Source organism: Somniosus microcephalus, chromosome 4 (assembly GCF_052327205.1).
Source record: "Somniosus microcephalus isolate GS21.2 chromosome 4, FLI_Smic_1.0, whole genome shotgun sequence".
In the NCBI taxonomy this organism is placed as follows: Eukaryota; Metazoa; Chordata; class Chondrichthyes; order Squaliformes; family Somniosidae; genus Somniosus; species Somniosus microcephalus.
In genome coordinates, this window is record NC_140990.1 from 96,189,110 (window position 1) to 96,204,762 (window position 15,653).

Sequence of the window (15,653 nt, forward strand, 5' to 3'; positions counted from 1 at the left end):
CAAGTTCCCTCCAAGTGACTGCAATGGAACTGAATATCAGACGCTGCATATTACGGGTGGCTGGTCGATGCCGCCCATTTTGTGCCACCGCTAGAGACAAATTTCTAGGCCCAAACCTTTGAACACTGGCTGATAATGGTAGGTACGGTGGTGTAGTGGTTCGGTCACTGGATTAACAACCACGTGCGTTCATATCCTGCCACAGCAGTTTGAGAATTTGATTTCATTTTTTTTTAAATTCAGAAATAAAAAGCTGGTTTCATTAAAAGTGACCGTGAATGTGTCAGATGGTCGTTAAAAACCCAGCTGGTTCACTAATAATCCCTATAGGGGAAGGAAAGCTACCGTCCTTTCCCGGTCTGGGCCTCTAGGTGACTCCAATCCCACACCAACGTGGCCGTCTCTTAACAGCCATCTGAAGTGGCCGAGCGAGCCACTCGGTCATATCCAAACCGGTTCAAAGAATAACAAGAACTCTCTCCCCCTATCAGCACTGTGGGAGTACCTTCACCACACGGACTGCAGCAGTTCAAGAAGGCGGCTCACCACCACCTTCTCAAGGGCAACTAGGGATGGGCAATAAATGCCGGGCTTGCCAGCGACGCCCACATCCAGAGAATGAATGGGGGGGGGGGGGGCGGGAAGAAAAAAAAGGTTTTCACAATTACAAACCCTGAAGAGAGGGCAGGAGGTAGGTAAAATGGACCCAGTCATGCAGTGCAGACTCGTATAGAGCAGCGGCAGAGGCCCTGGTTATACTGGAACTGTGAGGAACTGTTTATAGTCATGTTTATCAGCCCAGGATAGGGGAAAAAAATAAATCCCACCAGCAAAGCTCGGCTTAAAAATGACATGCCCACCTCACTGCCCCCCCCGACAGATAATGGCGAGCCCCCTCCCCAGTACTTAGTCTGACATACTGTTTTTAATTAGTTTATTTAGTATAACATTCATTTCCCAGTAGAAATGCCCATGTTTTCCATTTAAAAAATATAAGCGACAAATATAGAAGAAAATAAATGCTGGAAAACAGACTCCTACAGATCTCCTGAACGTGAGGCACCCCCCACCGCACCCCCCCGCCCAAGCCTCAAATCACCAATCCTAGTGGTCTCTCATACCCGAACCCCGACTGGATCCCATCTCCAGGATACCCAACCCGACTCCCGTACCTGAAGATAAATATCACGACAAGGACTGGGATTTCTCCAGCCGCCTTTCACCACCTCAGGACGGCCCAAAGCGCCTTACAGCTAATTAAGCACTTTCAGATGAGGCACTAAACAATTAAGTTTAGCGTCACATGCGAAAGACGGCATCTCTGACAGTGCAGCGCTCCCTCAGTACTGGCACCGTGCGTGTCGGCCTAGGTTATGGGCTCGAGTCTCTAGAGTGAGGACTCAAACCCACGGCCTTCTGACTCGGAGAGGCGAGAGTGCGACGCACTGAGCCACAGCTGCTAGTGGATGCTACCAGTTACAGTGCTCCCAGGTGAGGAATACATATATTGTAGAAGAACCACCCAAGAAAGGTTTGTGCAAAAAATTCATCCCCTCTGGCCACCAAAATCCTCAAGGACAGTCGAGATTTCACCTCGCCAACCTTTCTCTGTCGCAAACCCGTCACTCCCTCACAGTTTCCCCCATGTCACGTAACGACAGAAGATGATTGAGTTCCGTAACCGATACACTCGAACGTTCTTGGGCCGCAAGAAGTCCAGCTCACAAAAAAACTTGCTCCAGATCGACGTCACTTTCGACATCCGATGCTGCAAGAACGGACAGGGTGGTGGGACCGCACCACACGGGGTGCGCACTGAAGGCAAAGCTGGTTTAATGATTTAACGGAGCGGCCAACTGGTGCGAGGGAACAGGTAACGTCCCCGCGGGCGCTGTCAACAGAGGGGGACGGGCTGCTCCCAAATCGTCCGAGTGTTGGAGAGTTAGTGCAGAACGAACCACCGCAGTGGTCAGCGCCAGTTCAAACCCCATCAGCTCACGGCCGGCCTCTGAAAGAGAACAGAAAGGACATGTTCAGTGTTCGGGGGTGGGGGCGGAACACACACACACACATTCAGGGAATTAGAGGATCCGGGGGACATGTTCAGTGATCAGAGTTTCCATGGGGATACGTTCAGGAATTAGCACTTTCCTCCAACTAAATACTGGGAAGACTGAAGCCATCGTCTTCGGTCCCCGCCACAAACTCTCTTCCCTGGCCACTGTCTGAGGCTGAACCAGACCGTTCTCAGCCTTGGGGTCCTATTTGACCCTGAGATGAGTTCCCCACCCCATATCCGCTCCATCACCAAGACCGCCTATTTCTACCTCTAGCATCGCCCGTCTCCGCCCTTGCCTCAGCTCATCTGCTGTTGAAGCCCTCATCCATGCCTTTGTTACCTCCAGACTCCCATCTTCCACCCTATGTAAACTTGAACTTATACAAAACTCTGCTGCCCGTGTCCGAACTCGCACCAAGTCCCATTCACCCATCACCCCTTGTGCTCGCTGACCTACATTGGCTCCCGGTCCGGCAGCGCCTCAAATTAAAAATTCTCATCCTTGTTTTCAAATCCCTCCATGGCCTCGCCCCTTCCCATCACTGTAACCTCCTCCAGCCCTCCGAGATCTCTGCGCTCCTCCAATTCTGGCCTCTTGCGCATTCCCGATTTTAATGGCTCCACCATTGGTGGCCGTGCCTTCAGCTGCCTGGGCCTCAAGCTCTGGAATTCCCTCCCTAAACCTCTCGCTCCTTTAAGATGCTTCTTAAAACTCAACTCTTTGACCAAGCTTGTGGTCGCCTATCCTAATATCTCCTTAAGTGGCTGAGAGTCAAATTTTGTTTGATAATCACTCCTGTGAAGCGCCTTGGCATGGTTTACTACATTAAAGGTGCTATATAAATGCAAGTTGTTGCTATTGGTGTCAGTGGCTGGGGTTAGTTTATATCCGATAAGAAGAGATTGGTGTCAGTGACTGTGGGGTTAGTTTATATCAGACAGGAGGAGATTGGTGTCAGTGACTGTGGGATTGGTTTATATCAGACAGGAGGAGATTGGTGTCAGTGACTGTGGGGCTGGTTTATATCAGACAGGAGGCGATTGGTGTCCGTGACCGTGGGATTGGTTTATATTAGACAGGAGGAGATTACCGTCAGTGACTGTGGGGTTGGTTTATATTAGACAGGAGGAGATTACCGTCAGTGATTGTGGGATTGGTTTATATTAGACAGGAGGCGATTGGTGTCCGTGACTGTGGGATTGGTTTATATCAGACAGGAGGAGATTGGTGTCAGTGACTGGGGAGTTGGTTTATATCAGACAGGAGGAGATTGGTGTCAGTGATTGTGGGATTGGTTTATATCAGACAGGAGGAGATTGGTGTCAGTGATTGTGGGATTGGTTTATATCAGACAGGAGGAGATTGGTATCAGTGATTGTGGGATTGGTTTATATCAGACAGGAGGAGATTGGTGTCAGTGACTGTGGGGCTGGTTTATATCAGACAGGAGGCGATTGGTGTCCGTGACCGTGGGATTGGTTTATATTAGACAGGAGGAGATTACCGTCAGTGACTGTGGGGTTGGTTTATATTAGACAGGAGGAGATTACCGTCAGTGATTGTGGGATTGGTTTATATTAGACAGGAGGCGATTGGTGTCCGTGACTGTGGGGTTGGTTTATATCAGACAGGAGGAGATTGGTGTCAGTGACTGTGGAGTTGGTTTATATCAGACAGGAGGAGATTGGTGTCAGTGACTGTGGGGTTGGTTTATATCAGACAGGAGGAGATTGGTGTCAGTGACTGTGGAGTTGGTTTATATCAGACAGGAGGCGATTGGTGTCCGTGACTGTGGGATTGGTTTATATCAGACAGGAGGAGATTGGTGTCAGTGACTGGGGAGTTGGTTTATATCAGACAGGAGGAGATTGGTGTCAGTGATTGTGGGATTGGTTTATATCAGACAGGAGGAGATTGGTGTCAGTGACTGTGGGTTTGGTTTATATCAGACAGGAGGAGATTGGTGTCAGTGACTGTGGGGTTGGTTTATATCAGACAGGAGGCGATTGGTGTCCGTGACTGTGGGGTTAGTTTATATCAGACAGGAGGAGATTGGTGCCAGTGACTGTGGGGTTGGTTTATATCAGACAGGAGGAGATTGGTGTCAGTGACTGGGGCTGGTTTATATCAGACAGGAGGAGATTGGTGTCAGTGACTGGGGTTAGTTTATATCAGACAGGAGGAGATTGGTGTCAGTGACTGGGGTTAGTTTATATCAGACAGGAGGAGATTGGTGCCAGTGACTGTGGGGTTAGTTTATATCAGACAGGAGGAGATTGGTGTCAGTGACTGGGGTTAGTTTATATCAGACAGGAGGAGATTGGTGTCAGTGACTGTGGGGTTAGTTTATATCAGACAGGAGGAGATTGGTGCCAGTGACTGTGGGGTTGGTTTATATCAGACAGGAGGAGATTGGTGTCAGTGACTGGGGTTAGTTTATATCAGACAGGAGGAGATTGGTGCCAGTGACTGTGGGGTTAGTTTATATCAGACAGGAGGAGATTGGTGTCAGTGACTGGGGTTAGTTTATATCAGACAGGAGGAGATTGGTGTCAGTGACTGTGGGGTTAGTTTATATCAGACAGGAGGAGATTGGTGCCAGTGACTGTGGGGTTAGTTTATATCAGACAGGAGGAGATTGGTGCCAGTGACTGTGGGGTTAGTTTATATCAGACAGGAGGAGATTGGTGTCAGTGACTGGGGTTAGTTTATATCAGACAGGAGGAGATTGGTGTCAGTGACTGTGGGGTTAGTTTATATCAGACAGGAGGAGATTGGTGCCAGTGACTGTGGGGTTGGTTTATATCAGACAGGAGGAGATTGGTGTCAGTGACTGGGGTTGGTTTATATCAGACAGGAGGAGATTGGTGTCAGTGACTGTGGGATTGGTTTATATCAGACAGGAGGAGATTGGTGTCAGTGACTGTGGGGTTGGTTTATATCAGACAGGAGGAGATTGGTGTCAGTGACTGGGGTTGGTTTATATGAGACAGGAGGAGATTGGCATCAGTGACTGTGCAATGAGGTGACATCTCATGCAAGGCTTTGTCCTGTGATAATACTGGCAGTTTAGAGAGGTTGCCGTGTATAAATACATAAAACCAGCTGTAGTCTCTTCCAGTAATTGAATAGACCTGAACAGGGTAGCAAGGGATAGAGAAGCCGTTAGCAGAATCTGTGCATCATAAAGCTGATGTTCGATCTGCACCTATTACCGCACTCCTGTTAAATATTTCTCTGCAGTAATGTGGATCAAGGGACAGTTACCCTTCGACTCATTAAAAGACAAAATCCCCCAACCTCAATCGCCAGGGTTCATGGGACCTTATAGCACAGAAGGAGGCCATTCAGCCCACTGTGCCTGTGCCAGCTCTCTGAACGAGCTCTCCAATTAGTCCTACTCCCACCTGCTCTTTCCCTATAGCCCTGCAAATGTTTCCTTTTCAAGAATATATCCAATTCCCTTTTTCCGAACTAGTCGTGAATCCTGATCTCAGTTACATTACAGACTTAAAAAACACATTGAGACTTAATCAACATTGAGGGATAGACACAGACTCAAGGGATTTACTGAGAGTCAGTTTAAAAAGGAGTACTGATTACGTAAATATATTTACTTTAAAAAAAAATGTACAACAGATTCAAAACAATCTTTTCGTAAAATGAAAGATGACCTGCAGCCTGAAATTTGCAGGCAGTTGCAACCACCCTCTGACTGACCTGGGTAGCTTACAATTCGCGACAGTGACCTAAATTTGCTGATTAAAGCCAGGTTAGCAGCTGAACATCACCACGGCACTCCTGATCCCGAGGGCCACTGGTGTAATATACACAGCAGCGAGACATTGTGGGCTGACAGGTACACAGCCTACAATGTAACACACACACAATCACCTCAGCAGCAGAATAGTACACAGGGCGTTACACGGTGTAAAGCTCCTATCCGTGTAAAACATCCCATGCACCATGAGCAACTCCACGGGAGGCCCACTAGTGCAATATACAGAGCAGCGAGACACTGCTGACAGGGACAGCCCACATAACCCACAGCTCCACTGCAGGAGAATAATACACCGTGTAACGCCCAGTGTAACGCTTCTGCCCGTGTAAAGAAAAAAAAATGAAAGAATTTGCATTTATATAGCACCTTTCACCACCTCAAGATGTCCCAACGCAATTTACTGCCAATGATAAATATGCAAGTCAGCAGAGAGTGCTGTGAGTTTGGGTAAGTGTGAGTTAGGGTAAGTGGGGTGTTAGGTGCTCTTTTCAAACTTTAACTCTGTGGGTTGTAATTAATAAGGCCTTTCTGGTGCAGAGTGACTTGGTAAACCATTTAACTGGTGTAATTAGAGGGATTGATTTAATTTAAATCCAATTAATTAAAGGGGATACTAGCATCTATAATCGGGCAGAGGGTGTCCATAACTAACAATAAAAATTTTAATTAATTACATAGAATGGAGCAGGTGATGTGTTACTGTTGCGAGATGTGGGAGCCGGTGGACCCCATTGAGGCTCACGGTGATTACATCTGTGACAAGTGTCTGCTGCTACAGGAACTCCAGCTCCGTGTTGATGAGCTGGAGTCTGAGCTTCAGACACTGCGACACATCAGGGAGGAGGAGAAGTACCTGGACTCTGTGTTTCAGGAGGTGGTCACACCTATGAAGTTAATTAATTCAGATGTAGCCCATGGTCAGGGACAGGACGGTGTGACTACAAGTGAGGCAGGTACGGGGATCCAGGAGGTAGTGTTGGAGGAGCCGCAGCCCTTGCTCTTGTCCAACAGGTTCGAGGTTCTTACTCCCTGTGGGGACAGGAGCAGGGACTGCAGGGAGGATGAGCAACCTGGCCACAGCACCGTGGAACGGGGGGCCATTCAAGAGGGGGGAGTAAATAGAAATGTTGTAGTGGTAGGGGATAGTATTATTAGGGGGATAGATAGAGTTCTCTGCAGCCGAGAGCGAGAGTCCCGAAGGCTGTGTTGCCTACCCGGTGCCAGGGTTAAGGACATCTCCTCTGGGCTTAAAAGAAACTTGCAGTGGGAGGGGGTGGATCCAGTTGTCGTGGTCCATGTTGGTACAAACGACGTAGATAGGACTAGGAAGCCAGTTCTGTTAAAGGAGTATGAGCAGCTAGGGGTCAAATTAAAAAACAGAACCTCAAGGGTTACCTGAGCCACGAGCGAATTTGGCTAGGACAAATAAAATTAGAGAGTTAAATGCGTGGCTCAAAGACTGGTGTGGGAGAAATGGGTTTTGCTTCCTGGGACACTGGCACCAGTACTGGGGCGGGAGGGAGTTTGTTCCGTTGGGACGGGCTTCTCTTGGCCAGTGCTGGGACTAGAGTCCTGGCGAATCATATAACTAGGGCTGTAGAGAGGGCTTTAAACTAACTAGTGGTGGGGAGGTTCCTAGAGAGCAAATAATAAAAATGACAACAGAGAAGGTCATAGACTTAGGTAGCAGTGGGGAAATTAAAAACCAGAGCGTGTCAGGAAGGGGCAGAAGGTATGGAGTAAAAGGTAAAGTAATAAAAAGGGCAAAAGCAGGAACTAAGTGTCACAAAATATATTTGAAAGTTCTCTATCTGAATGCAGTAAGAATTCGTAACAAAATAGATGAGTTAATGGCACAAATAACTACATATGGGTATGATCTTGTGGCCATTACAGAAACATGGCTGCAGGGTGACAATGCCTGGGAATTAAATATACCAGGTTATTTAATGATCAGGAAGGACAGGCAGGAAGGAAGGGGAGGTGGGGTGGCTATGTTAATAAAGGAAGGAATCACTGTAATACAGAGAAATGATATTGGGTCAAAAGATCAGGATAATGAAACAGTTTGGGTGGAGATAAGGAATAATAAGGGGAAAAAAACACTAGTGAGCGTAGTCTATAGGCCTCCGAACAGTTGTAACTCTGTTGGACGGAGTATCAATCAGGAAATAGTTGAGGCTTGTAATAAGGGAACATCTATAATTATGGGGGATTTTAACTATCATATTAATTGGACAAATCAAATTGGGCAGGGCTGCCTTGAGGATGAGTTCATTGAGTGTATTAGGGATGGGTTTCTTGAGCAGTATGTAACTGAACCGACCAGGGGGCAAGCAACCTTAGATCTGGTCCTGTGTAACGAGACAGGATTAATTAAAAATGTCCTAGTAAAGGATCCCCTTGGAATGAGTGACCATAACATGGTTGAATTCCATATTCAATTAGAGGGTGAGAAGGTTGGATCTCAAACAAGCGTGCTAAGCTTGAATAAAGGAGACTATGAAGGTATGAGAGCGGAATTGAGTAGAGTGGATTGGGAAAATAGATTAAAGGGTAAGACGATACATGATCAGTGGTGTACATTTAAGGAGTTATTTTACAACTTCCAAAAAATATATATTCCACTGAGAAGAAAAGGGTGTAAAAGAAAAGACAGCCATCCGTGGCTAAGTAAAGAAATTAAGGATAGTATTTGACTAAAAACAAGGGCATATAAGGTAGCCAAATCTAGTGGGAGGAGAGGATTGGGAAAACTTTAAAAGACAGCAAAAAATAACAAAAAGATTGATTAAGAAAGGGAAGGGAGATTATGAAAGTAAATTAGCAAAAAATATAAAAACAGATAGTAAGAGTTTTTATAGTTATATAAAAAGAAAAAGGGTGGCTAAAGTAAATGTTGGTCCCTTAGAGGATGAGACCGGGAAATTAATGGTGGGAATTATGGAGATGGCAAAAACACTGAATGAATATTTTGTATCAGTCTTTACAGTAGAGGACACTAAGAATATCCCAACACTGGACAAACGGGGCTATGGGGGGGGGGGGGGGGGGGGAGGAGCTAAACACGATCAAAATCACTAAGGAAGTGGTACTCGGTAAAGTAATGGGACTCAAGGCGGATAAATCACCTGGACCTGATGGCTTACATCCTAGGGTCTTGAGGGAAGTGGCGGTAGGGATTGTGGATGCATTGGTAATAATTTTCCAAAACTCCCTGGACTCAGCAAAGGTCCCGGCAGACTGGAAAACTGCTAATGTAACACCCTTACTTAAAAAGGGCAGTAGACAGAAGGCTGGAAACTATAGACTGGTTAGCCTAACATCTGTGGTAGGTAAAATTTTGGAGTCCATTATTAAGGAGACAGTAACAGGACATTTGGATAAACATAATTTAATGGGACAAAGTCAGCATGGTTTTATGAAGGGGAAGTCATGTTTGACAAATTTGCTGGAGTTCTGAGGAAGTAACATATAGGGTGGATAAAGGGGAACCAGTGGACGTAGTGTATTTAGACTTCCAAAAGGCATTTGACAAGGTGCCACACAAAAGATTATTGCTTAAGATAAAAAATCTCAGGATTGGGGGTAATATTCTGGCATGGATAGAGGATTGGCTATCTAACAGAAGGCAGAGAGTTGTGATAAATGGTTCATTCTCAGACTGGCAATCAGTAACTAGTGGTGTTCCGCAGGGGTCAGTGCTGGGTCCCCAACTCTTTACAATCTATATTAACGATTTGGAGGAGCGGACCGAGTGTAACATATCAAAGTTTGCAGATGATACTAAGATGGGAGGGAAAGTAGTGAGTGAGGAGGACATAAAAAACCTGCAAGGGGACATAGACAGGCTAAGTAAGTGGGCAGAGATTTGGCAGATGGAATACAATACTGGAAAGTGTGAGGTTATGCACTTTGGCAGGAAAAATCATAGAGCAAGTTATTATCTTAATGGCAAGAAACTGGAAAGTACTGAAATACAAAGGGATCTGGGGGTCCTGGTGCACGAAACTCAAAAGGTTAGTATGCAGGTGCAGCAAGTGATTAAGAAGGCCAATGGAATGTTGGCTTTCATTGCTAGGGGGATAGAATATAAAAATAGGGAGGTATTGCTTCAGTTGTACAAGGTATTGGTGAGACCGCACCTGGAATACTGCATACAGTTCTGGTGTCCATACTTAAGAAAAGACATACTTGCTCTCGAGTCAGTACAAAGAAGGTTCACTCGGTTAATCCCGGGGATGAGGGGATGGACATATGAGGAGAGGTTGAGTAGATTGGGACTCTACTCATTGGAGTTCAGAAGAATGAGAGGCGATCTTATTGTAACATAGAAGATTGTGAAGGGGTTGGATCGGGTGGATGTGGGGAGGATGTTCCCGATGATGGGTGAAACTAGAACTAGGGGGCATAGTCTTAGAATAAGGGGCTGCTCTTTCAAAACTGAGATGAGAAGGAACTACTTCACTCAGAGGGTGGTAGGTCCATGGAATATGCTGCCCCAAAAAGCTGTAGAAGCTACATCATTACATAAATTTAAACCGGAAATAGACAGTTTCCTAGAAGTAAAGGGAATTAAGGGTTACGGGGAGTGGGCAGGAATTTGGAGATGAGTCTAGGTTCGGATCGGTCATGGCCCTGTGGGTAGCGGAGCGGGCCCAGGGGCCGTGTAGCCTGATCCTGCTCCTATTTTGTGTGTCTAATTCTGTTAGTTTCAGGAGATAGTTCTGTGATAGAGATTGGCGGTTAGGATCAGATCAGCCATGATCTTACTGAATGGCGGAGCAGGCTCGAGGGGCCGATTGGCCTACTCCTGCTCCTATTTCTTATGTTCTTATGTTATGAGTGTGAATTCGCTGGTGCTTCAGCAAGTGGGACGACAAAGGGAATCCCTTCCCACATTCAGAGCAGGTGAACGGTCTCTCCCCAGTGTGAACTTGCTGGTATATCAGCAGGTCGGATGACTGAGTGAATCTCTTCCCACACACGGAGCAAGTGAACATTTTCTCCCCAGTGTGAACTCGTTGGTGTTTCAGCAGGGTGGATGACCGAGTGAACCCTTTCCCACACTCGGAGCAGGTGAACGGCCTCTCCCCAGTGTGAGTGCGATGATGAATTTCCAGCTCAGATGGGTAATTGAATCCCTTCCCACAGTCCCCACATTTCCACGGTTTCTCCGTGGTGCGGGCGTCCTTGTACCTTTCCAGGTTGGACGATCAGTTGAAGCCTCGTCACACGCAGAACACGTGTACGGTTTCTCCCCGCTGTGAATGGTGTGATGTTTTTACAGGCTGTGTAACTGGTTAAAGCTCTGTCCACAGTCAGTGCACTGGAACACTCTCACTCGGGTGTGTGTGTCTCGATGCTTTTCCAGTCACACTGATCTTTGAAATCGTTTCCCACAGACAGAACAGACAAACATTTCTCCTTCCACATTCAAAGGCTGATGATATTCAGCTCGTGAGTAAATGAGTGACTGTCAGATTTTGACATAATGTTTGGCTTGAGTTTTCCATCTGCAAATCCTCCCCTTCTAATACCCTGTAAAAGGAGTTTACAAAACTCAGTACTTTAAGTGTAGGACAGAAATTCAGAACAGACAATTTTAGTTTCTATGGAACATTCTTTCCTCTCTTCTTCCTCCGAAGCTGTAAATCCCTGTCCCAGCATGGGACACCAGCATGTTCACACTGATGGGAGACCTTTTAAATGTTCCAACTGTGAGAAAAGATTTAAAAGCAAAAAGCATCTGCAGAGACACCAGCGAGTTCACACTAGGGAGAGGCCATTCACCTGCTCCGTGTGTGGGAAGAGATTCCCTTCATTATTCGACCTGCTGAGACACCAGCGAGTTCACACTGGGGAGAGAGCGTTCGCCTGCTCCGTGTGGGGGAAGAGATTCCCTTCATTATTCGACCTGCTGAGACACCAGCGAGTTCACACTGGGGAGAGGATGTTCACCTGCTCCGTGTGTGGCAAGGGATTTACTCACTGCAACAAGCCCTGTGGGTAGCGGAGCAGGCCCAGGGGCCGTGTAGCCTGATCCTGCTCCTATTTCGTGTGTCTAATTCTGTTAGATTCAGGAGATGGTTCTGTGATAGTAGATTGGCGGTTAGGATCAGATCAGCCATGATCTTATTGAATGGCGGAGCAGGCTCGAGGGGCCGATTGGCCTACTCCTGCTCCTATTTCTTATGTTCTTATGTTAATGATAAATATTGGCCCCAGGACACCAGGGAGAACGCCCCCTGCTCTTCTTCCAATAGTGGCCGCGGCCCTAAGCTCATGGTCTACAGAGCAGCAGTGATACCTGTTGTGTATGTAACCGTTTACCTTTAAGGGAACTATAGAATGTAACCGTTCGCCTTTAAGAGCACTACTTTCGGTGTGGCTCATGTATACTGTAATACCGATAGTGACCACACCAGTATATAAGGGTTGTGATACGTTAACTAGGGCAGAATCGCCCGAGCCTCTGAATAGTAAAGACGTGTTTTATTTTGTTAACAGTGGAGTCTGTGATTATTTATAATACAACCCACAGACTTAACATTGGCGACGAGTCAGGATTCGAACCCTGCGGCAGTTGTTCCACGGCGGCTTCGTCCGAAGACAGGACGTTGAAGAGAGGTTTCAATCCTCACCAGTCTGGAACCGACAGGCTGGAAGCGACAGGCATTAGGACCCTGAAGCCTCCATAACCTCGTGGGTAAGCCGCAGCGTTGGCTGCAAAGACAGGGCCACCGATCGGGAGATAAGGGCGATCGCAATCCCTGATAAGAGCCGCGGTGAAACGCGCGAGCGGGTAAGCCAGAGCCCGGGAGGGAGCGAGCAAGAGCCGCGCGAGCGGGTGAGCCAGAGGCCGCTTTCAAGTGCGAGGCGCAGCCGGGCCATCGATCGCATCCGCTGATCGGGCTGAAAGACAGCGTCGGGGGATGGGTGAAGACCGTCAAGCGCGGGAAAACCGCCATTGAAGTGGGCGGGGAGAGCGAGAAGCGCGGGAAAGCCGCCATTTTTCGCGGGAAAACCGCTGGGGAAGAAGGCAGAAGCGGGAAACCGCCATCTTAGAAAATTAATTAGAATTTTCAGAAACAAGAAATAAGTAAAACAATACTTGTGGTGTTCTCAAGAAGAGAAGAAAATTAATAATAAGTAAAGAAATACTTAGGCATCTTCTCTTTCCGAGAACAGCACAAGCGAGGAAATATTAATGATTTTAATGCTGAAATAGAAGACAGGGCCACGTATGGGGAACGCATAGGAATATATTGCGTAGCCATATACGACAAGGCAATAACTTTGTTAAATTCGATGGGAGCAAAAACATACGGGCTCTTGAAACATCTAATAGCACCAGTTAAACCAGTGGACCAGACCTTCGAAGAGATCGTAGCAGTGCTGAAGGATCAAATTACTGCAAGCACTTCCAAATGCTACCGTTGTGGAAAGACAACGCACGACCAGAATCAGTGCTGGTTTAAGAACCAAGAATGTAGGAAATGTGGCAGGATCGGGCACATAGCAAAAGTATGCCGGTCAAGAATGACGGACAACAAGAGGGAGTCCGCAAAAAAAGGGTACAAGAAGAGTCCAAGGGAACAAAAGTCCGACTCACACTTCAAATACAAGGGACTGGACAGTCTAAAAATTCACAACGTGAACAACGAAGCTGACAGACAAACCATTTGGATGACGCTGCGGATTGAAAAGGCCAAAGTCAAAATGGAAGTAGACACGGGATCGGCATTGACGGTCATGAATAAGCATGACTATAAAAAGTTTTTCAAACATATTCCACTACGGAATACAGAATTAGTACTACAGACATACACGGGACACAAAGTATTCCCTATTGGGAAGGCAGGAGTTAATGTGCGATACAAAGACAAAAATTACCGCCGTCTGGATCTGTATGTACTGCCTGAGGGAGGTCCACCACTTCTAGGACGGGAGTGGATCCGAAAAATAAAGATGGATTGGCATGAGCTAAACGCCATGTCGGTGGAGCACGAGAAAGAGGATGTCAAATCTGAACGGTTGTCCCGAATATTAGATGAGGCGAAAGAAGTATTCCAACAAGGGCTGGGTAAGCTGCGAGGTATTAAAGCAAGGGTTAAGATTGCAGAACATGCAAGCCCAAAGTTTTGTAAGGCCAGGTCGGTACCGTATGCAATACGACCAGCAGTGGAGGCAGAACTAGAAGAACTTGAACGATCAGGGGTTCTGTCAAAAGTAGACTACAGTGAGTGGGCCACGCCCATTGTACCCGTCATGAAATCCTCACCAAGTAGTAAGCCAGGGGGACCGGGGAAGGTCCGTATCTGCGGGGATTTCAAGATCACAGTGAACCCAGTGCTTCATTCGGTGCAATACCCGCTGCCAAGGATTCAAGATATTTTCGCTTCGTTGGCTGGAGGAAAACACTTCACGAAGATAGACCTAGCTCAGGCATATTTGCAGATGGAGGTTGAGGAAGAGTCACGCCAATACCTAACTATCAATACCCACAGAGGTTTGTACCGTTATAACAGACTGGTCTTTGGAGTGGCTTCGGCACCAGCAATTTGGCAGAGGGCCATGGAACAGGTGTTACAAGGAATTCCAAGCACGCAGTGCTATTTGGATGATATCCTAATCACGGGAATGGATGAAGAGGAACACCTCACGAATTTGAAACTGGTACTCACCAGGTTAAAGGAGTATGGCCTTAGGGTTAACCGCAATAAGTGAGAGTTTTTCCAAAAACGAATCTCATACTGCGGTCATATCATTGACCGCGAGGGACTACATAAATCACCGGAGAAGATAGAAGTGGTCGTGAAGGCTCCCGCTCCAGGGAACGTGTCACAGTTAAGATCATTCTTGGGGTTGATCAATTACTACCACAAGTTCCTACCAAATTTGTCCACGGTGCTGCATCCACTGAATGAGCTGTTGCGAAAGGAGACACCATGGAAGTGGAGTGAGGAGTGCAAAAAGGCTTTTCGCAGAAGCAAGGAGTTGATTACCTCCGAGGAAGTGTTGGCTCATTTCAACCCAGCATTACCCCTTCGGCTGGCGTGTGATGCTTCACCGTACGGAATTGGAGCAGTACTTTCGCACAGGCTTCCAAATGGCTCGGAAAGGCCAGTGGCTTTCGCGTCCCGATCTTTGACAACCGCGGAGCGAAATTACGCCCAGATAGACAGGGAGGCCCTCAGTCTTGTGTGGGGCGTGAAGAAATTCAACCATTACTTGCAATGTAAGAGGTTCACATTGCTGACAGACCACCAGCCGTTGGTGTCCATATTTAACCCGAACAAGGCCGTGTCCAACATGACAGCACAAAGATGGTCAGTCTTACTTGGGGCACACCAGTATGACATTGAGTACAAAAGGTCAACAAAACACGGAAATGCCGATGGGTTATCACGCTTACCATTGCCGACAGTAGAAGAAGCGAGTACAGGGGACCCAGTGGAGTTGTTCCACTCGTCCATTGTGGAATGTCTGCCGATAACAAACTCAATGATTGAGAAGGAGACAAGGAATGACCCGACTCTTTCACGAGTCTATGACTTAACGGTGAAGGGATGGCCAGCACAGAGCGAACCAACACTGCAGGCATTCTCACAGAGGAAAGAACAACTGTCGGTGTGCCGAGGAACCCTAATGTGTGGGTCGAGAGTGGTGATTCCGCCCAAACTCCAAAAGAAAGTACTCAAGGAGCTGCACGAAGGACATCTGGGTGGAGTAAAGATGAAGAATTTAGCGAGAGCATTTGTGTGGTGGCCAGGCATCGACGGGAACATAGAGGAGATCACCAAGAATTG

General features: G+C 47.1%; 1 protein-coding gene across 1 annotated transcript in view; it reads right to left on the reverse strand.

The window, feature by feature from the left end:
- Window positions 1-917: 917 nt before the first annotated feature.
- The window catches only part of LOC147119540 (uncharacterized), a 65,820-nt gene continuing 51,084 nt past the window's right edge, over window positions 918-15,653 (reverse strand). The window contains exon 11 of the mRNA XM_085985112.1: window positions 918-2,008. Coding sequence (XP_085841238.1) covers window positions 1,991-2,008 — 18 coding nt within the window. The 3' untranslated portion in view covers window positions 918-1,990. The remainder of the gene's footprint in view (window positions 2,009-15,653) is intronic.